The sequence below is a fragment of the Dipteris shenzhenensis genome, chromosome 12, assembly GCF_047967505.1.
Source record: "Dipteris shenzhenensis isolate YYH24624 ecotype China chromosome 12, Dip_SZ_1.0, whole genome shotgun sequence".
Lineage (NCBI taxonomy): Eukaryota > Viridiplantae > Streptophyta > Polypodiopsida > Gleicheniales > Dipteridaceae > Dipteris > Dipteris shenzhenensis.
The window spans coordinates 56,047,862-56,068,733 of NC_141607.1; the positions used below are offsets into that span (position 1 = coordinate 56,047,862).

General features: G+C 43.7%; 1 protein-coding gene across 3 annotated transcripts; it reads left to right on the forward strand.

Annotated features, from left to right (window-relative positions):
• The first annotated feature begins 9,205 nt into the window (after positions 1 to 9,205).
• LOC147896434 (eukaryotic translation initiation factor 3 subunit F-like) lies at positions 9,206 to 14,739 on the forward strand. 3 transcript variants are annotated; one of them, XM_087383049.1, is made up of 7 exons: positions 9,206 to 9,347; positions 9,581 to 9,838; positions 13,339 to 13,418; positions 13,559 to 13,788; positions 13,876 to 13,997; positions 14,093 to 14,206; positions 14,342 to 14,739. In XM_087383049.1, exons 2-7 carry the CDS (start codon positions 9,620 to 9,622, stop codon positions 14,429 to 14,431), a joined length of 855 nt encoding a protein of 284 aa, XP_087239175.1. In that variant the 5' UTR covers positions 9,206 to 9,347; positions 9,581 to 9,619; the 3' UTR covers positions 14,432 to 14,739. The 3 variants fall into 3 exon arrangements, with proteins under 3 accessions (XP_087239175.1, XP_087239173.1, XP_087239176.1); XM_087383047.1 differs by lacking the exon at positions 9,206 to 9,347 and adding an exon at positions 9,354 to 9,488; XM_087383050.1 differs by lacking the exon at positions 9,206 to 9,347 and adding an exon at positions 9,402 to 9,455.
• Positions 14,740 to 20,872: the final 6,133 nt, after the last annotated feature.

Genomic DNA, 20,872 nt, shown 5'->3' on the forward strand with positions numbered 1-20,872 from the left:
TTAAGACCGTCCATGCCTCCTCCGCTATGGTGACATGTTGAATTAATGCCATGATAGAATCACTTACACTGCAGACAATAGAACATAGTGCATCTGCATTTCTTCTTGTCCACGTGAGAATCTCATCCGCAGTTGGTACTATCTGTTGTGCTACATTGGCTGGATTCGGTCTCGAAACCAGCTTTAGGTCCACCCCAGTAGCAGTATCCCAAAGCTCGTATGCGCTTAGGATGGTCTTCATTTTGAACTTCCAAAGTGGATAGTGCCGTCCAACTTTCGCTTTCGTCGAACGGTGGGATTCGCAGTCTTGCGGACTGGGCCATCTCTCACAATATGCTCGCAAACAAAAACACACTACCAAATCTTCTTGCTAGAGTCTAGGCTTTGATACCATGTAAGAAAACAATACGATGTCTGTGCTCAACAGATAACATGATCTTGTACGCAAGAGAGAAAAGTAGATAGTATGGAGAATAAAAAATTTAATTACTGTAAAACTGATACAATAGATGGTGCTGCCTCCTAGCCGTGCGCTCCTGTGAGAGAATCTTTGATGGCGTACTGGAAACAGTAGAGGACGGAGGTTGGATGCTAAGGAATCAGGGTTGCTGTAGCCAGTGCTCTTATATAGCCACCAGTCGTAGTCAGTTAGACCCAATTGGGTGACCGACCCAGTCCGCCCAAAATGGTCGATTCGGTCCCGAAATAGGCCACCGACCACACGATAGAACCGTGGCATAGAGCAACTGAACTATGGTCTCCGTTTAGCCCGGAGCCATCCGGGATCATCTAGGGCTCTAAACAGGCCCCCCAACCCGAGAGTGGGCTGCCCCGGGAAATGCTCCGTCTACCCTTAGTGCGGTCAGTCATGGGATGCCTTCCCGCACTTGCATGTAGCCTAGTTGGTAGTGTGCCAACTCTATCTGAAGTCGTCCAGCCATCAGGCCACACATGGCCCCCATCTGGTGTCCAAACCAAGACCTACCGAATAACCGAGCTACTCAAATGCCTTCTCCTCATATGGGGGGCTTACAAGTAGAGTTAGCTGGTTTCCGCGTAGTTACATGAGAGTGGAGCATTGATATCTAATAGGGAGAAGGGGGAAGGAAGGGAAGGGGAATGTGAGAGGGGAATGGGGAAGAGAGAATGGTGAAGGGTGATAGTGGCAATTACAAGGCAACTAACAATGGACCATCTCACGTGTGGAGGCCAGCTTGATCCACCACCACCATATTTGAAGGCAAGTGACTGGATTCAGGCTTGGAGGTCAAATGGAGAGGAGCCTCTTCGTGGTATGAAGAGGCTATCCATCTTTCACGAGCTTCCTTATTAGGGTCAGTTACAAATCAATCCCATGCATATCTTCAAGAATGTGGGTGCTACTATTTGGGCACACTTGGTTGGTTCCAAAGACTCGATAGGAGTGCAATAAGACTTGCACGCTATGAATAGGATGCCTCATTTGTGACGGCCCCAAGAGCATGCTCGTAAAGTTGTCCTCCCGAAAGCAACATGGATCCTCTCCAAGAGAGAGGAGGTAGCGGTCAAGGCGGACATTGCCTCTTTTCAAACACCGACAGGGTACATGCATTTCTTGAAAGGAGCATTTTCAAAGGACAATAAGCATAGTGGGCTCAAGTCCCATGATTGGCACAAGGTCTTACAAGTATAATTCTAAGCAATAGGATTAGTGTATCGATATGATTATGTTATATTATTGACTTTACTTCTTTGTTGATTGGATAGTTCATCCTCCCAATTACAGTGAAAGGGTGCTTACAAGAAGATGTTAGAAATCCTATATTCAAGATCAGTGGTATTGTGAGGTATGCTTACTATCAAATCACATTGATTGCATTTTCTTCAATATAAGTTGAATAATATGTAGACTAATTACATGAATATATCTTACATGGGCATTGGAAATAGGTGGATATCTCAAAAAGAAATCTCCATATTGAGCATCAAGAAGTGTGGGGGTTAAAGGTCACTGTGCCTTTACCCCGGTTATGTACAATACTCAAACACATATATAAATGAATAAAAAAGAAGATTAGGGTGTTCTGCACCCACCAAAACTTGTGTGGCTCTCTGTTTCTCTCTCTCCCTCTTCCGTTCTTGCTTCCGTTGAGAGCACTCTCAACTGGCATCAGAGCCCGGGTGATCTAGCTGAGTGTGCGTGAATGCTTGAAGCTCAGCAACTCTGTGGGAGGAAGGAGAAGCTCTGTGGGAAGCTTTGTGGGTGACTTTACTTGTATCCGAGTGTATAGAGACCTTGGAGGAACCTTTGGAAAAGTCACTTTGGTTTTGCAAAGTGGTTTTGAGAGCCTATTAAGTGTTTTCAAAGAAAAAGTCGTTTTTTGAGCTTTTCCCTGTTCCGTTCTCGATGATAGAGACTCCGTATTAACTTGTAGAGGCAACTATTGCTTGCTTTTGGTGTCCACTTCACTTCAGGAGCTTGGAAACACCTTCATTCTTGAATCTGGGATCATTTCATTGGATTTCTGACTCACTGTGTCAGTTTCTACGTTTTTCTACCCGGGTGTTGGAACTCAAGTTTGGACCAACCATTTGCAGATCTGTGAGTTCTAGTGGACTCAGGAGGTCTTAAAACTTCTATGTTGCTCATCATTAAAACTCCGGTGGAGTTTACAAACAGCTTTGTTTCCAAAAACGTTTTTCAGTCCGTGTGTTGGACCTAGTGATTGAGACCATGGTTTCCAAAACCGTTTGTCCCATTGCGTTTCGGACGCCCAAAAACCCCTACCTGTCAATTCTTACGTGATTCGGTGGAGGAGTTTTAGAGTTATAGATCTCTGTGTATTCCATTTTGTCTCTCTGTTATGCATTTTTCATTCTAAGGTTTTGAAAGCTTAGATTTATGCCACATGGCAGTGGATAAGTGTTGACTCCCATTTCTCACTCATCGGTTGGGATTTTGGAGTTCTAGCAGAAGAGAGATATTTGCATATTTTCTTGCTGAGTCCGATTATGCAATGGCACCCATGTTTTAAGGCATCTCAAGTTCTATTTTCAGTAGCGGTCATTACCGTAGGACCATGATTTCTTGAGCATACCTTATGCAGATCACTCTTGTTGCAGTTTAGCAGTGTGCGCTCATTCGTGGTGTGCATTGGGTTGCAGTGGATGATTTATAGGCCATTTGGATGCATTGCGGTCCTTATTGGATGCACTGATAGGCCCAAATTGCCTTGTGGGATGCTATTTTTATGGACGCTTTGCACATGGATGCTATTTTATGCTGAGGGATAGCTTTGACGCATTGCAGGTGATGCACTGATAGTGTTATGCTCTCTTGGATGAGATATTATTGATGCATATGCCCATGGACGGTGTTTATGCTTGAGCCATTAGACACCTATTGGCATTTTGGATTGCCATTGTAGTTGGCATTTTCTTTTGGGCCATATTTGCTCATATGGATGCATAGTACATGCACATGAGTCAGCTGCATCTTTTTTGATGCTTTGAGCTTTGAGTTTTGGTGATATTTAAGTCTATTGTGGCATACACATTTGGGTGCACCTGGTATTTGGTGCGATTCTCTCTTGTAGGCACTAGCATTTGGGATTTTTGCTTCATTTGCATCATGACATTCTCTTCCATGTCTAAAAAGGAGTTTTTTAGCATTAAAAAGTTTGATGGGACAAAATTTTCTTTGTGGAAAGAACAGATAAGGGATGTGCTTTATTCAAAAGAAGCAGATTAAACCCTTGGCAGGGATTGAAGCTAAGCCTGCAAATATGTCTGAGGGTGATTGGAATGAGTTGGATGCATTAGCAAAGTCTACTATTAGACTTCATCTTGCAGAGTCAGTTTATTTCACAGTAGTAAATGAGCAGACTATAGAAGATTTGTGGAAGAAACTGTGTGCCACTTATGAGAAGGAAACTGCCTTGTACTGAAATTTGATGATGTTGTGGGTAGCTTGTTGGCCGAGGAGATTAGACGGAAGTCTATGGATGGCAATAAGCAGGATGCAACCTTAAATGTGCAAAGGGGCAGATCACAGTTTAGGGGGAAGTCCCAAGAAAGAGGGAAGTCTCGTAGCAAATCTAGGGCACGGAACATTGAGTGTTACCATTGTGGCAAGAAGGGCCATATGAAAAAGGATTGCTACAAGATGAAAAGAGAGCAAAAGGATAAGAAAAAGAATGCAAATTGGGGTGCAAATAAGAAGGAAGAGAGTCCAAGGGAGGACAAAGGAAAAGTGAAGATCGAGGAGATCAATGCAGTCACACATGATAGTGACAATGACGTTCTCTTCATGTCTAGTTTGTCTGCAGAGTTGCTTACCACTTCAGATGATGCATATTCCCAGGATTGGATTTTGGATTCTGGTGCTTCATTCCATGTTCCTCCCCATAGGGAATGGTTCTCCACTTATGATAGTGGAAAGACAGGTTGTGTGCATCTTGGAAATGACTATGCATGTGACATAGTGGGAGTAGGTGACATAAAGTTTTCTTTTGCAAATGGGTCTGCATTTATTTTGAAACATGTGAGACATGTGCCTAAGTTGACCAAGAGTCTTATTTCAATGGGTCAACTAGATGATGCTGGTTTTCACACCACTTTTGGCTTTCAGAGTTGGAAAATTCAGAAGGGCTCTATGCTTTTGGCTAGGGGTGCCAAGTGTGGGACTTTGTATCCCTTACATGTATCAGGGGTATTTGATCATGTTGTTGCAATAACCGAGGAGCCAAGCACTTCTTTGTGGCATTGCAGGTTGGGGCACATGAGCCAGAATGGAATGAAACTCTTATGCCGTTTGGGTTATGTACCGCATTTGAGTTTCTCTGATTTTGAATTTTGTGAGCACTGTCTCTATGGGAAGAAGACTAAATCAGCCCATAAAAGAAGGGGAAAGAAAGAGTTTGAAAAGCTTATTCTGGTGCATTCGGACGTATGTGGTCCCATGCCTACACGGTCATTAGGCGGGGCTGAATACTATGTGACATTCATTGATGATGCAACTAGGAAAGTGTGGGCTTATGCTATAGCTCGGAAGAGTGATGTGTTCCAGGTACTTCAGAAATGGCTGGCCTTGGTTGAGAATCAGTCAGGTAGAATGGTTAAATGCCTACAGACTGACAATGGTGAAGAGTATCTCTCTCATGACTTTCAGCATTTCTGTGATACACGTGGCAAATTTAACTTTTGACAATGAAACTTTTTTCTAGATTTGCAACCTTTGAAGTATACCTCTAAAAAACCACCGGCATACTTCTTTGAGACTATTTGCCTTATGTGCTCCTCCAAAATGCTGTGTATGTAAAAAAAAAGCATTTCTTGCTGTGTAATGAGAATTTTCCATTCCTTGTGTGGACCATATTGTAGGGCATCCATACTTTTTAACAAAATATGGAAGGTGGTTGTATAGAATATGCTGCAATCATAGAAAATATTAAGTCAAAATTCTGTAAACCATGTTTGAAAGTACAAACTATGCATACAAAACAAATTAAATCAACTTACCATGTAGTGTGTTATATTGTAGTTTGTCCACGCTTGTTTTATTGATTTTCCAAAAGTTTTTAGCTCCTCTTCTAACGCACGATGATCTCTCTTGGTCCATGTCTTTTTGTCACAAAGCTGGAAAATCTTGTCTAAGGATTTCCATACATCTGCTTTAACATTTCGAGCAACACCATCTTCCATATCATCTTTAACTGCATTATGCACATGCTTCCAAAGGCTGTATCTCACCCTAGAAACATATCTTGATTGTCTACCAAGTTTCCCTTCTCTTTGTGGTTCTGATAAAAATCTTCTTGCTTTGACTCCACCAATTGACGGTTTGATAGGAACATCCTTTCCATTTGAGGACTTCTTGATATCTGTTATGATATGAACATCTTCTTCATGGAGACCCATGTCCGATAATACTTTTTCTAATGCAGCAATTGCTTTTTTCCTGGTCGAAGCTTCCAAGCAAATCCAATATACAAAAAGACCAACTTTTTTATGATTCTACATAAAGCAGGCAATGTGCATATATGTACATTGCACAAAGGAATATCAAGAATTGCTTTGAATTCAGGATCAATCTTATCCCTATTAGGAGCTTTTCTCCACCATTTAGGATCCATGACATGGGTTGGCTCGTTGCAGTAAAGGCATTGAGATTTTGAATTACCTCCTTTGCTTATGTTGAACATACATTTGAGGGTCTTGAGGTCCCCTGCCATTTCAATCTTTTTCTCTTTCACAATTTCACATTCATCCAACTTTATGGCAAATATAAGCCATCCTTGACACTCTTCAAATGTGATTCCATAGAATTTAACCATTCCTTTTTGTAATTGTTCAAGATCAACAAAAATATTATTCCAAGGATTATACGCAGTGGTCCCTTTACTACCTTCAAATACATCATCAATATGCAACCACTGACCAATAAAAGCATCTACTTGTTCGTTAAGAGAAGCTCTTAAATTCCAAACTTCTGCAGGCTTTGGAAGAAGCACATGTTTGATCCTTTGATCTTTAAAAGTTGATGACACTGCTTTAAAAATAGAAGAATAACCTTTCCTGCTAACTCCACTCTCATCGAGAGCCTCCTAAATTAAGTTTTCATCAACTTTATTGCTTTCCACAAACTGTTGCACAACATTGCATTTGATGGTTTTAAACTTATTTTCCTCAATCATCCCTTTCGCAATAGTCATTGAAATAGACCTTTCATTTGTTTTACGGGAAGAGTGTTCGGTTCAATATTTTCCTTTTGGGGCTCTAAAACTTTCCTATAAATCGGATGCATAAATAAGAGTTAACATAGGAAGATTTACATAGCCACATTGCAAATAGCAAACACTTTACACAATCTCACCTTGCTACTTGTACTCGACGCTTGCACCCTCCACTTCCTGCTTTCAATTCTGCAAGGTGGTGAAGTTTTCTTCTTGTAAGCCTATCTCCTAAAGGGGTAGCTTTCGATCTTGCATTATGTAACTTCTCTCTCATCTTTGTATGTTATTCAATTTCATTATGTAACTGCTCTTTCAATCTGGAGCTTTTGGCTATCTACTATATTTTTGTGTTCGCCTCTTGGTCATATAAAGACTTATACATGTGCACAACTTGATACTAAGCCATGATGTATCCATGTAGACCTTTTGTTCCGTTGCCCACAAATTTCAGCAATGTTGTTAAATTTGAGAATGGTGGTGTAGAACTTCGGTAAGACATTTTGGATAAATCTTCCCATCACACCATAAGTCAATATGTTGTAAACCTTCTCTCCTCATGTTTTCTCTTTGCATGGTGCCTACCTATTGTCATTTTGGAAGAGGCACATATTCTTCAGCTAAATCAATATGAAGATGGTGTTGCCGCCTCTTGTTGGCTTATTCTATAGAGTTGTAGTTCTCGGTGTTGCCATTTTGAGTGCACTGTTTTTCCATTTTCATTACTCTTTCATAAGGCAAAGACTCTTGATGGTGGTAAACTTTTAAAAACAAGCATATGGTGAGATTAGTTATGGTGTTCTGACGGAGAAGCTTAACAATCGTGGAGATGCCTAGAAAATGATAGAGAGAAAGACGTGGCTTGTAGGAGCATTGAGTAATAACGTTCATGAGATATGGAAGTGAATATAGAAGAATATCTTTATTCTTTCATCCTTTGTCATCCTCTAACATGTTTACAGTACTTATGAATATTTTATGGAGTATTTTATTACTTTCCCATATTTTGGACTCACAAAAAAGGAAGAAATTGTGGATTTCTCTCAAGGCCCCAAAATGAGCTCCCTTTTTTCCTAATGTTTCCATCAAAATAACTACCACTAATGATGCAAATGGTTGTAGTGTTTTTATAAAAAAATTTATGTTGTTTCGATCAAAATCACCCCCAATAACAATGCAAATGGTTGTAGTGTATTAACTACTAGAAAGGTGGCTATTCTAGATTTCTTAACATGTTATCAGGCAATGAGACACACCCTCATGCAAGGTCCCTATTCAGGTAAATTTTAACTAATAGAATTTTGGGTATTTTGCTTTTCTTAAACTATCATCAAGTCATGATGAGATCCTACACAAGTAAGGTCCTATTCAAGTAGGTTTTAACTAATACAAAGGTGGGTATTTATATTTCTTGACCCATTACCAAGTTATGTGACACCCACTAATGTAGGTTCCTTGTTATTCATGAAAATTTTAACTAATTGAAAGGTCTTTTCTTTTCTTTTCCTTGACCCATTATTAGGTAGTGAGACCATCACTTGTGTAGGGTTCCTATTGAATAGCTTTTAACTAATTGAAAGGTGGGTATTATATTCTCACTGGTCCATTATTAGGTGACAAAGCTGGTTTGCAGGCTAAAATTGTAGGGAATCCATTTTGTGTCACTACCCTATGGCTCATTGAATCATTTGATCCATTCAAACTTCTTGATTTCATTTTCTTTCATAAAACAAAGGAGAGAGAATTTTATAGAGGGACATGATGGATTTCATAGTGTTATCAAGATGTAGCGGAGGCGATAATCTTCCTCTTCACTATATCTCGATCTTCTTTTTTTCAAGCTGAAGTGGTAGGTGATGATTAGCCATCAAATGTAAGGATTTGGAGAATGTCTTGATCCTTGGGTAAGCTCTTGGTGGATGTGGTGTATAAGGATCTGATGGTTTATAGGCAAGTTAAGCAGTGGTCTCAGAGATGTCAGGGTGTTTGCAAGGATTGCGAGCATGGCAGTGGAGGGTTTCTTTTGTAGAAGATATTGGATGTTTGGTTGCCTATTAGAGCTGAATTTGGCTAGGTGGTTGATATGAATGAGAGATGTGTGTTTGCTAGGAGAGCAAGAGAGTCTGTCTTACATTTGCTTTTGTCCTGTCCTGTCCTACTGTTTTTGGTTTATGGAAGAGGTTGGAGGCAGCTCTATTGACAGCAAAAGTCATAGCCAAACCCTTTGTGAAAGGAGGTTGTAGAGAAGTTTTGTCGGGGCAGTGAGTAGGGCTTCTTCTGAGTTGTGTGAGAGGGAGATCTTGTTAGTTTTTTTGGAGGTGAAGAAATGAGCGGGCCTTCGTTTGCATTGGATGATTTTGTCTCGTGGTAAAGAGTGGTCAGGGGGTTTACAGACTTAGGTGGTTCTGTTAAAGTGAAAAGGTTTGATGAAGTTATGAAGTTGGTGCTCACAAATTGTTGGAGAGTCACTCTTTAGTCTTCTGCCTGACTAAGGCATGTTTTGAAAGGGTGTGATCCCTTTTTCTTTGTATTTGGTCTTTCTAAAGGGTTGACAACCCATTGGGATAAATTAATGAAACTATGCCTCTCTTTTCCTAAAAAACAAGAAAGGGGAAAAAAGACAGGAGAATCTGTAAGGTGCATTATGAGACTCCTCTTTATTTTTGTGGAAATTCAAGCTTGAGACACTCATTGCAATCTATTGTTTTTGGGTCTTTTTGCGATACTGTGGAACGTTGTGATACGGTGCCTGTTTTAGGCTCGATCTTAACTCCTTCGGTTAAGTATTCTCTTGATACTTGTTAAAGAGGCCACTTCTCCTTAGCTTCGTGACTAACATCTATGTCGTTCGTTGGTTTCCTATGGCGCAGCCAACCTTAGGGACATCCGGATTTACCAACATTGCAGAGATGTCTACTGGAACTGCTATCCTCCAGCTTGTTTCTGGACCTACTGGGATAATAGCAAAGCTCCATCCTACTGTGCTTTTCAATATTTGCGACTCGTATATCAGACGCCATGATCAGACAGAGCGTGTGATTGGCACTTTATTGGGTTCCATATCTTCAGAAGGCATGGTGGATATCCGCAATTCATATGCAGTTCCTCATAATGAATCTTCTGAACAGGTGCTTGCATGAGTCCATTTCATTGGGTTTTAACACATGGTTCATACGTTTCACGTACCTGCGCTTGTTCATTTCATTTTACTTCACGATGGGTTGTAGCGTGCAAGAAACTCCTCTTTGCTTGTGGGTTCTTCCTTCCTCACACAACAACATGACCTATGTGGGTGTCTTTGCACAGACCTGGTCAGACCTAGCATCAACAGCGATCGTTCACTGATTTTCTTTCTCGATGCCCGTCCTCACCAGATCCATAGCCATTGTCAGATGAGGCTCCTCTTGTCTTTCAGTCGTCCAGTCAAGTTGGTCCACAGAGAGCATACATAGGTCCAGTCAGTCAGCAAGCAAGAAATGTTTTCTAAATTCTTTCTTGAACCCTTTTGTCACGAGGACATAAATTTCTAAGCTTCAGAAATTTGTGGTGATTGCCCTAGCCTCAAACTGATTAAAACTGTTAAAAGGCTACTTCAGTGCAATTAATTAGATAAGACAAGAGAGGGGTTAAAATTCCTCTGGCTAAATTGGGCTTGGAGGCCACGTGTGGCACAGGTGACTTGCAGAGCAAGCAAAAGCAGCTATTCTAGGCCAGGTGGATTTGGGGCCAACTCAGTTGGCCGTCCAGCTTCCCAGGGCAGCCAGCTTCAGTGTTCACGCCTACCACTAGAGCAGCTCATTTCTGCTGCATGCCTGCTGTCCACGCCTTCCTAGAGTCCAAATCTGATTCACGCTTTTCCCAAGAGCTTTCTAGGCCAGTCTCCTATCAAAATCGCATCTTTCTAGCCTGTTGGAGCTTCCAGGCAGGTTGATTTGCTTCCAGACTGGTGGATCTGCTGAGTTGCACCTGCTAGAGGACTTCCAGGGCTGCCAGACCTAATTTTGCTACCTCCAGGTCCATTCCAGGGTCAACAGACTGATCGCTTTCAGGTTTGGCACCTGCTCCAGGTCTCCAAAATTGGACGAAATTCTTGTTGTAGGCTTTCAGAGTACCAGATCGCTTGTAGAATCATTTCGCCTACCAAAATTGGGCTGCGAGGGGACATAAGGGTGCCAGAAGGAAATGTATTTGCTGTATCTCACCTCTCTAGGGCTGTTGCTGCTGATTTCGTCTGTTAGGATGCTTGAGAACTGCTCCAGATCAATCCGCCTACTTGCTTGCTGCTGCTATGTACGCCATTCTATGAGCTATCCATAGGTGCCACTTATTCCTTGGCATGTGCCTTGTAGGCCTAGTTACAGTCAGTTAGGACTGTTGGTACAGTTAGTTCATGTACCCCTTAGTTCAGTTAGGAAACTTAGTCCAGCTAGGGCATTTAGCCCTAGGGTTTTGTCATATTATCTCCCTCTTGAGCCTCCATTCATTGTAGCAGCATTTTCAATACAACAGCTCGTTTTTGGCTTTCTCCCACTCATTTCTGAGCTTCCATTGCTTACCACCTAATTCAGTTAGGACACTTAGTCCAGTTAGGGCATTTAGCCCTAGGGTTTTGTCATATTGGCTCCCTCTTGAGCCTCCATTCATTGTAGCAGCATTTTCAATACAGCAGCTCATTTTTGGCTTTCTCCCACTCATTTCTGAGCTTCCATTGCTTGCCATAGCCAATAGTTGTATCAGAGCAGGCCTTGTTCTTCTGCTGGTCGGAGTTTACCCTTGCTGGTTGGCACGTTTTCAAGGCTCCAGCCCTAGCTGCAGCTACCCGAGATGTTTTCAAGCCATTCCATCGCCGGAATTCCATTCCCTGAGGCTCTTCCAGCATTGGCTACTCCTCTGAGGACATCTGCTGCTGGTTTTGTAGCTTTATTCGGGATTCTTGAGCTGGTTCGGGGCTGTTTTCACCTGTTTCTGCAGCTGCCTCTCACATGTGTGCATTGCGCCTTCATCTGGAGCTGTTGGTGAGGTCATTTTTGGCATTTGCAGCCTGCAGTTGCACTGGCTTGCATACCCCCAATCATAATCGCTTGCATGCCTTGCATTCCAGGCTGAAAACTAACAGGATTTCCAAGCATTCCTTGGCCATTCCCATGGCCAGCCATTGCTTGAAACACAGAACCACCACGAAAATATCCTGGATGCACTAAGGGATGTGGAATGACTTTCTGTCCCTGATTTGCATGCTGAATACCATTGCCTTGGCCATGCAAATCAACACCAGGACTATGATTGGGGCATCTTGTCCATTTAGCATAGCTATTGGCTGTCCATTCAATGGCATGGGTCTGAAAGGCTGCCTATTGGCATTTTGATCATAGCTCCCTCAAACAAAGATTGCACATCTTGAGAGGACTTCTGTCCGCTATCCCAATCCTCGTCAATATGTGACATACTTGCTGAATTCTCCTTGCTGCAATTCAATGACAGCAAGCAATACTTACACCAGAGACAACCACAGGTTCACCTCCTTAAAGAAGATGGTGATGTGTCCTCACCAAAGCCCACAGACTCATCGATATCCCGGCGGCGACGGAACCATGAAACCAGCCTTCAATAAATTAAAGGTTAGTAGAAGTAATAGATAACCATCCAACACTGTTATAATCAACAATTCAGCAAAAGTATAACTAGGAGATTGGGGCTAGAGTGCCCCTGCACCAAGACAAAGACACAGATTGGCCCCAAACCTTGGCTCCCCTTTTGGTATTTCTTTAATTAAGTGAGGTCCTGAAATCCAGGCTACATAAAGGATACATTCCTTCTTACAACTTGGGCATTTCACATCCCAATGGGCATCCACATACCCTACATAGCCTTGACTGTTCATTGCTCTCACTAAACGTGGCAATGAGGATCCATCTCTATTCCAGATTGACTGCACTCAGCTTGGAACTGTTACTAGCAGCCCATGACGCTCTCAAACAATTTAGATTTCTCAAAACAAGGAATGATTGCGACACAGAGGAATATTGCAAAGCGGAACTATTATCAAGCTTAGGAGGTTCGGTCTAAAGGAAAATATCTACTGACCCTTTCGAGGTCATGTTAACTGAGCTTGAGCATAACAAAAACACTAGTACAAAAGATGTCTACCTATGGAGAGGATGGAAGATATCGTGTGGCATCACTACGTTGGTCCTCTGGATGCTGGTGGAGTCGTCAAGCCCACTAATGATGTATAGGGGTGTGGTGGCATAAGACCCATGAGAGTGCTGGCGAGTGACGGTTAGTATATGTGGTTTGATGTGGTCTCCCGGCTGTTGTCTTGAGCAGATGGTCTTTGTGTCATATGGCCTCATGAATGAAAGTTGCCAAACATCTCTCATCTGGGTAAGAGGGCTAGAGAGGGATCCAAATCCATCAGTTCAAAGACAATGGAAGTGACCTCAGATCTCATAGTACACAGGCCATCTGAAACCTGCCTCATGATTGGTTCGGTTCATACTTAAAGCTTAGGCTTTGGGGCATTCAAAGGTGGTGTTATGCTGTTATTTACTATTTTTGGTGTAATTTCGTCTGTAATGGGAAGTGTATCCTCTATTTATGCTCATGGTACATATTAATTGCTGAGCAGGTGGCCGTGGACATAGAGTATCATCGATCCATGTTTGAGCTGCATCAACGTGTGAATCCAAAAGAAGTGATTATTGGCTGGTAACTTTTGACCTCTGTGGCATTTTGTCCATAGGTAATACATGGGCGTATCAAAATGTTCATTTTGGAAGAGGCTGTTTTGTTGTACACAGAAGTGATTGAGTTTTTTAAAAACTGCAAGCAGTATCTCCCTTTAACAGGTACTCTACAAGTGCTGGGGTGAGTGGTAGTGATGCTCTGATTCAGGACTTCTATGCTAGAGAGGCTACGAATCCTGTTTATTTGACTGTGGATACCACCTTCCAAGATGAAACAGCTAGTATTAAGGCATTTGTGTCAACTACTCTTACACTTGGAGAACGCCAACTTGCAGCTCAATTTCACGAGATCCAACTTGATCTTCGCATGCTGGAGGCAGAAAGGGTTGGATGTATGTTGTGATTGACTAAATTGCTGTTTCTAGACTGCTTACATTGTGGAAGAACATTCTCATCTGCTGAATTTCTTCTGCTGACAGTTGATGTCTTGAAGAAGACTATAGTTGAGAAACTTCCAGATGACTTAGAGGCCTTAGAGACATCTATGGGGAGGCTTCACAGCATGATTGACATGGTCTTCAAATATGTTGAGGATGTCGTCGTAAGTATATCTTGTGAACCAAGTTGAATGTTAAATAATCTGCTATATACAAATTCAGGAAATAGAAAGTTTGAGTTTTTATGAATTTCCTTCAGGAGGGCCGTATACCTCCAGACAATGTTGTGGGTAGATATCTTGCAGATACAATCGCATCCATACCAAAGATCACCACTGATGCTTTTGATAAGCTATTCAATGACAGCATACAGGTATATACATACCTTGTGGCAGTTCCAGCTATATTAGTCAGTGGCATATTGGCCTCATTAAGTCTCTTTTGGATGGTTAGTTCAGACATGGACCTTTCTAGTTGCCATTGCTGACTCTCCTCTGTTAATATCCAGGATCTTTTACTTGTGCTGTACTTGGCGAACTTGACAAGAACACAATTGTCTCTTGCTAAAAGACTGAACTCCGCAGCTCAAATCTTTTAGTTTCGGTAAAGGCAAAGTCAAAGGCTGCATTGACATTTTTTTAATCATCAGATCTTTCAAGGCTACTGTTGCATGTCATGAGAGATTTTCAGTAGGTGGCGTGTGTTTCAATGTCTTAAGAATTGTCTCAATCGTTGAGCATGGTATGATTCTTGCAGATAATCCCCCAAAGGTTTCTTTGGTTGATTGTCTCATATGTTTCTATCGATGCAAGTTGAATATCAGATACCACATATAACCCAGCTGATTTTTGTTTTGTGCCTTTAATAATCTCTGAGGATGCACACAAGAGTAACCTGTGCTTGCCTACATTCTGAAAAAGTTCCAGAGCAGATCTCATTGGCCCCTTTTTTTACCATCTAGGAAAGGTAGTTCCAGCATTGGTTTTTATGCTTTTGGTAAAATTTTACATCGCTGCTGAGACTTCATAGGGTATTACCTGTATGTTCAAGAAAACTTGCCATTTACCCACCCCGCAGTGTGAGATTTTTTGAGGGTAATGAGGCAACCACAGTGATGGACACTATGCCACTTCGGTCCACCACTAGTGAGCAGATGGAAAAGGTTCGGTCTGGTAGAAGTCTACCACCGTACAAATGAGAAACATTTGGCTGGAAGTATCAGACTATTCATTGGCCTACCTACTAGGGCTTGTTATAGCTCCTGCAGCATCAATCTCTATAGTTATGTGGGGCACAATAATTGAAATTGTGCATGTCTAGCTTATATTAATCAAATTCATAGAAAGGGTTGGGAGCCAGCATCTCAAGGCTTGTGAGAAATATCTGGTCTGTTGGACCTAAAGGAGCTTTGGATGCAAAAGAGGTGTGATTAGCATCTAATAAGCCAAGCTACCAGTAATAGTTCATTGCCCCACCTTTGAGGATGACCATGGGCAAGATGCAAACGTGTCACATGGACACACGGACTAAACATAAGAGCTGCCACAAGGGCAACAAGAAAACTTGGGAGGGCTGTTGGAAATAGAGGATAGAATCCCTCAAACCTCACTTCCTCTCTAGCTCATACAACACTCAGAAAACTGAAAGAGAGATAGACCAAAACTCAGATATATTCCCCCACAATGGTGGCAACAAAAGCTCAAGATAGAGCATGTACAAACAGCCCGAGTGCTGTCACAAAATGCTGAGTCTCTTCCTCTTCCTGTGCGTTTGCCTATGTGCAAGGCTTTAGTGCAGGTGATGAGGAATGAGGGGGCTATTTATAGGAGGGGCTAGGCCCCTTGATTTGGCCAGCTCCCTGCCCTAGAAAACCGATCTGCCAGCCTACCAGCTGACCTGACTGGTCGGCCTTTGCTGGCTGGTCAGGCCGGCTCAGGTCTGGCCTATAAAGGGCCCATAAGCAGGGCGTATGGGCTGCTGCTGCAGCCGCCTAGCCTGCGCGTGCGCAGGTCCAGGGACGCCTTGAACAGTGCGCCATCTTGCTGCTGCTGCTGCGCGGGCTGCCAGACAGGCCCGTCTTCTTTCCTTTTCTTCTTCCCATCCCCCTACGGTCTCCTGCCCCCTTGTCCCCTCAAATTGGGGGCTCACACGTGGGGCAGCGACCTTCTAACACCTCCTCTCAATGTCACAACTGTGGGCTGATCCCCATGCTTCGAATGAGGTGCTCCAACTGCTCCTTAGGAAGCGCCTTCGTGAAGACATCTGAGATGATGTCGGAGGTTGGGCAGTATATCAACTCTATGACTTCTTCGTCGATGAGTTCTCGAACAAAGTGGTAGTGGACCTTGATGTGCTTCGTCCGTGCGTGGAACACGGGGTTGTCGGCGATCGCTATGCAACTCTGGTTGTCGCACATAACTGCAGTCGCATCTTCTTGGGCCACATTCATGTCCTCCAAGATCCACTTGAGCCACAATGCTTCACATGCCATTGTACAGGCAGCCCTGTACTCTGTCTCTGTAGATGAAAGGGCAACAGTAGGTGGTTTTTTACTCAACCATGACACGGCTCCTAATGAGAGTAAGAAACAATATCCAGAGGTCGATCTCCGGGTATCAATGTCACCTGCTCAATCACTATCATAGAAACCTCCCAACTCGATGCCTTTGGTATAAGTGATGCCGTAGGTGTTGGTACCCTTCAAGTACCTTAGCACCCTCATACCTGCATCCTAATGAGCCTTCTTGGGTGTGGCGGAGAACTTACAGCAATCCAACTGCGAAGGAGATGTCTGGTCGAGTATTGGTGAGGTAAAGCAAACTCCCCACCAAGCGTCGATATAGTGATGAATCAATTGGCTGAGATGGATCACGCACACTTAGCTTCAGACCACTCTCCATGGGAGTCACTGCAGCTTTGCAATTTTCCATCTCAAAGCGTTTGAGCAGTTCCCTGCAATACTTCTCCTGTGAAATAAAGATATTGCTCTTTTCCTGTTTCACCTTAATCTCAAGGAAGCAGTGAAGTATGCCTAAGTCAGTCATCTCGAACTCCTTCATAAGAAGTCTCTTGACCTGAGCAATCTTCTTCGTATGATCTCCAGTAATGATGAGGTCATCCACATATAGAATCAATACCAGCCGCAAATCCCCCTTTGTGTCGAGATAGAGATTTGACTCTGATGGACTCCGCTGAAGCCCGATCTTTTGGAAGAACACATCTATCCGCTGGTACCAATCTCTGGGGGCCCGTTTCAGCTCGTATAAGGCCTTCTTCAGTTTGTAGACTTTTAATGGGAATCTTGGAATCTAAAATCTTGGTGGCTGTGCCACATATACCTCCTCCTCCAGGTTACCATTAAAAAATGCAGACTTGACGTCCATCTGAAAAATAGGCCACCTATGATGAGCAGCCAAGGCAATGATTGTCCGAATAGTCACCATCCTAGTTGTGGGAGCACAGGTCTCGTCGAAGTCAAGCCCTTCCGACTGTGCATAGCCTTTTATCACCAATCTTGCTTTGTATTTGTCCAAGCTCCCATCTGACTTGAACTTAAGCTTGTACACCCATTTAGTCCCGATGACCTTCCGCTTGGTTGGTTTGGGTACTAAATCCCAGGTGTCATTTTTCAAAATGGCTTCCATCTCAGCCTTCATGGCTTCCTGCCATTCTGGTATATCCTTCGCTTCTTGAAAGGAATGGGGCTTAGCAAGTTGAGCTACCAAAGCGAAGTTCACGAAGGGAGTCTTCATGTTTCTTTGAGATTGCTGCGCTCTAGAACTACTCTCGGGTATGTCCATGACCCGTGAGTTTGCTAATGTCTTCAAATACCATTGAGGTAGCTTCTTCTCTGATGGAGGTATTTTGGATGAAGTTGACTGGGGAGCTGGCTCTGGAATGGCATGCTCCTCCTCCTCCTCCTCCTCTGGATCTTCAGTCGGCTCCACCTCGTGGATGGTGGCTTTGGGTGGGGGTAACATTGGAAGTTCTGGAACCTCCTCGGCAAGCTGTGGCTCGGTCTCTTCAAAGATCACATCCCTGCTGATAAGGATCTTCTTCTTATCCGGGTCGAATAGGCGGTAGGCCTTGGACTCTTCGCTGTATCCCACAAAGATATAGGTCTGGCTATGGGAATCTAGCTTTGTTCGCTCATCTTTGTGTACATGCACAAATGCTTTAGAACCAAAAACCCTCAGGTGAGAAATGATGGGTTTCTTACCATAATAAGCTTCATATGGAGTCTTGCCAGCAACAGCCTTTGCCTTGGTTCTGTTGAGGATGTGAACGGCTGTGTTCACGGCTTCACCCCGCAACATGGTCAACCTTGTCTCTGTAACGGTCCTGTGTTTCCTCTCAGCAACTCCATTCAACTGAGATGTGCGAGCTGTTGTGAGCTGTCTCTTGATCCCTTGCTTCTTGCAGAATCCATTGAACTCGGTCGAAGTGAACTCCCCTTCCCTGTCGGTATGGAAGGCTTTGACTACCTCCCTGCTCTCCTTCTCTACCTGAGCCTTCCAGACTTTGAATTTCTCGAAAGCTTGAGTTTTCTTGGCCAGGCAAAATACCCATGTCATGCGATTGAAATCATCAAGTAATAGAGAATATCGTGAACCTATGAATGAATTTGTCGACATCGGGTTGCAAATGTCGGCGTGAACCAACTCGAGCGGCTTCTTGGCCCGTGATGAGGTCTCTTGTGGGAACTTGTCCCTGTGTTGCTTGCCTTCCACGCAAGCCCTGCAGACACGATCATTGCTTGCAATCGGTGGAAGTCCATCCACCATCTTTGTCTTTTGTATCTTGGAGAGAGTGCCATAGTTGACATGACCGAATCACTCGTGCCATAATCTGGATGTTCCATGGTCCCCGTGCACCACCAGAGCGTTGAGCTGACATAGCCCATGCTCCTCGACACCTTGAGCCACCACCTGTTTGTCTACCTTGGATGTGACAGTGACCTTGCTGTTGTCGAAAAATACCGACATATTGTGCTTGTCCATCTGACTGACGGACAATAGGTTCTTGCATAGATTCAGTATGTACAGTACATCGGAAATCAGCTCCTCGTTTCCAGCAGTCGTAATGAACGGAATACTACCGACACCCTTCACAGGGCATGATCGGTTATCCCCAACAATGACCTTGGAATCAACATGCGTATCTTCCATGGTTTTGAACCATTTCTTCTTGTTAGACATGTGCTTTGAAGCTCCACTGTCCACATACCAACCTTCCTCTCCCTCATTGATTGCATACGCGGAGTAGTACTCAGTGATGATGAAGACAGCACCAGTTGTGACATTTGTTGATTCAGTTTTTGGCTCCTCCTTGGAGTTGGACTCCTTCTTGAGGTCCGCCTTCTTCTTGCGGCACTCTTTAGCGGAATGACCAAGCTTCTCACAGTAGAAGCACTTCATCTGTCTCTTTTTCTCTGTATCCTTGGTCTTGGTCTTGTTTTTGGAGTCTTTGAACTTAACCTTGCCGGGCTTGTCCCTCGTCACGAGAGCCTTTTCATCCGATTGCGAAAACCCCTTTTCCCGGGTCTCTTCCTGCAATAATAAAGGCCCAAGCTCCTCGAAGGTGAGAGGCTTGGTCCTTTGTCCTGCAGTGACCGTAGTCACGAAACTCTTAAAGCTTCTAGGTAGCTTGTGTAAGGTCAACAGTGCCAGTTGACTTGACTCTACCTTCTGACCAAGTGTCACGAGCTAGTCCCTCACCATCTTGACTTTCGTCAAATGGTCATGAACATTGTCACCTTCAGTCATGTCCAGGTTGTATAGTTGGTGTTGAAGCATTAGAATCTGAGATGTTTTATCCGTTTTATACAAATCCTTCAAGATAGCCCACGTCTCTACATACGTCTCAACTACTTGGATGTGTGGAAGAACAGAGTCCGCCGTGGTCCCTATGATTAATGCTAGGGAGTGGGCATCTCTCTCTTCCCAATTCTCAAGTTCTTCACCATCCGTTGGAATGAGAATCTTCCCCTTGTTATCCAACAAGTCTTCCAGTTTTGCCTCCACCCTCGTCGTCAGCTTCCACAACTTCTGGGCCACAAGATGGATCCGGATCTTCATTTTCCAGATCGGGTAGTTTGACCTGTCTAGCTTCGCTGACTCTCCGAAGTTTGGGATAGTAAATGAGAGGAATTTGGAGGAGGAAGGAAGAGAATGGGTTGAAGAGGCAACAGTTGAATCTTTGTCCTCCATCCTTGCAGTAATAAAAAACAGTAAACTGAATATATAGTGGATAACTTGACCACGCACCTAAGCCTGAGTGTCGATTGGAGTCGCCTTCTAGCAGAGGTACTCCGATCTAGAGCTGTGAACCTAGCTCTGATACCATGTTGGAAATAGAGGATAGAATCACTCAAACCTCACTTCCTCTCTAGCTCATACAATACTTAGAAAACTGAAAGAGAGATAGACTAAAACTCAGATATATTCCCCCACAATGGTGGGCAATAAAAGCTCAAGATAGAGCATGTACAAACAGCCCAAGTGCTGTCACAAAATGCTGAGTCTCTTCCTCTTCCTGTGCGTTTGCCTATGTGCAAGGCTTTAGTGCAGGTGATGAGAAATGAGGGGGGAAGGGGGGGGCTATTTATAGGAGGGGCTAGGCCCCTTGATTTGGCCGACCAGGGAGTTGGCTCCCTGCCCTAGAAAATCGACCTGCCAGCCTACTAGTCGATCTGATTGGTTGGTCAGGCCGGCTCAGGTCTGGCCTATAAAGGGCCCATAAGCAGGGCTTATGGGCTGCTGCTGCAGTCGCCTAGCTAGCCTGTGCGTAGGTCTAGGGATGCCTTGAACAGCGCGCCATCTTGCTGTCGTTGCGTGGGCTGCCAGACAAGTCCGTCTTCTTTCCTTCTTCTTCCCTACCCCCTACAGTCTCCTGCCCCCTTGTCCCCTCAAATTGGGGGCTCACAGGTGGGACAGTGACCTTCTAACAAGGGCTAGCATGAGACAGAAGCTTTGCCATGCAGGTTGCTACGGAAGGCCAGTAGGTGTGGCACAAGAAAAGCCCAGGGTGGGCGTTGTGA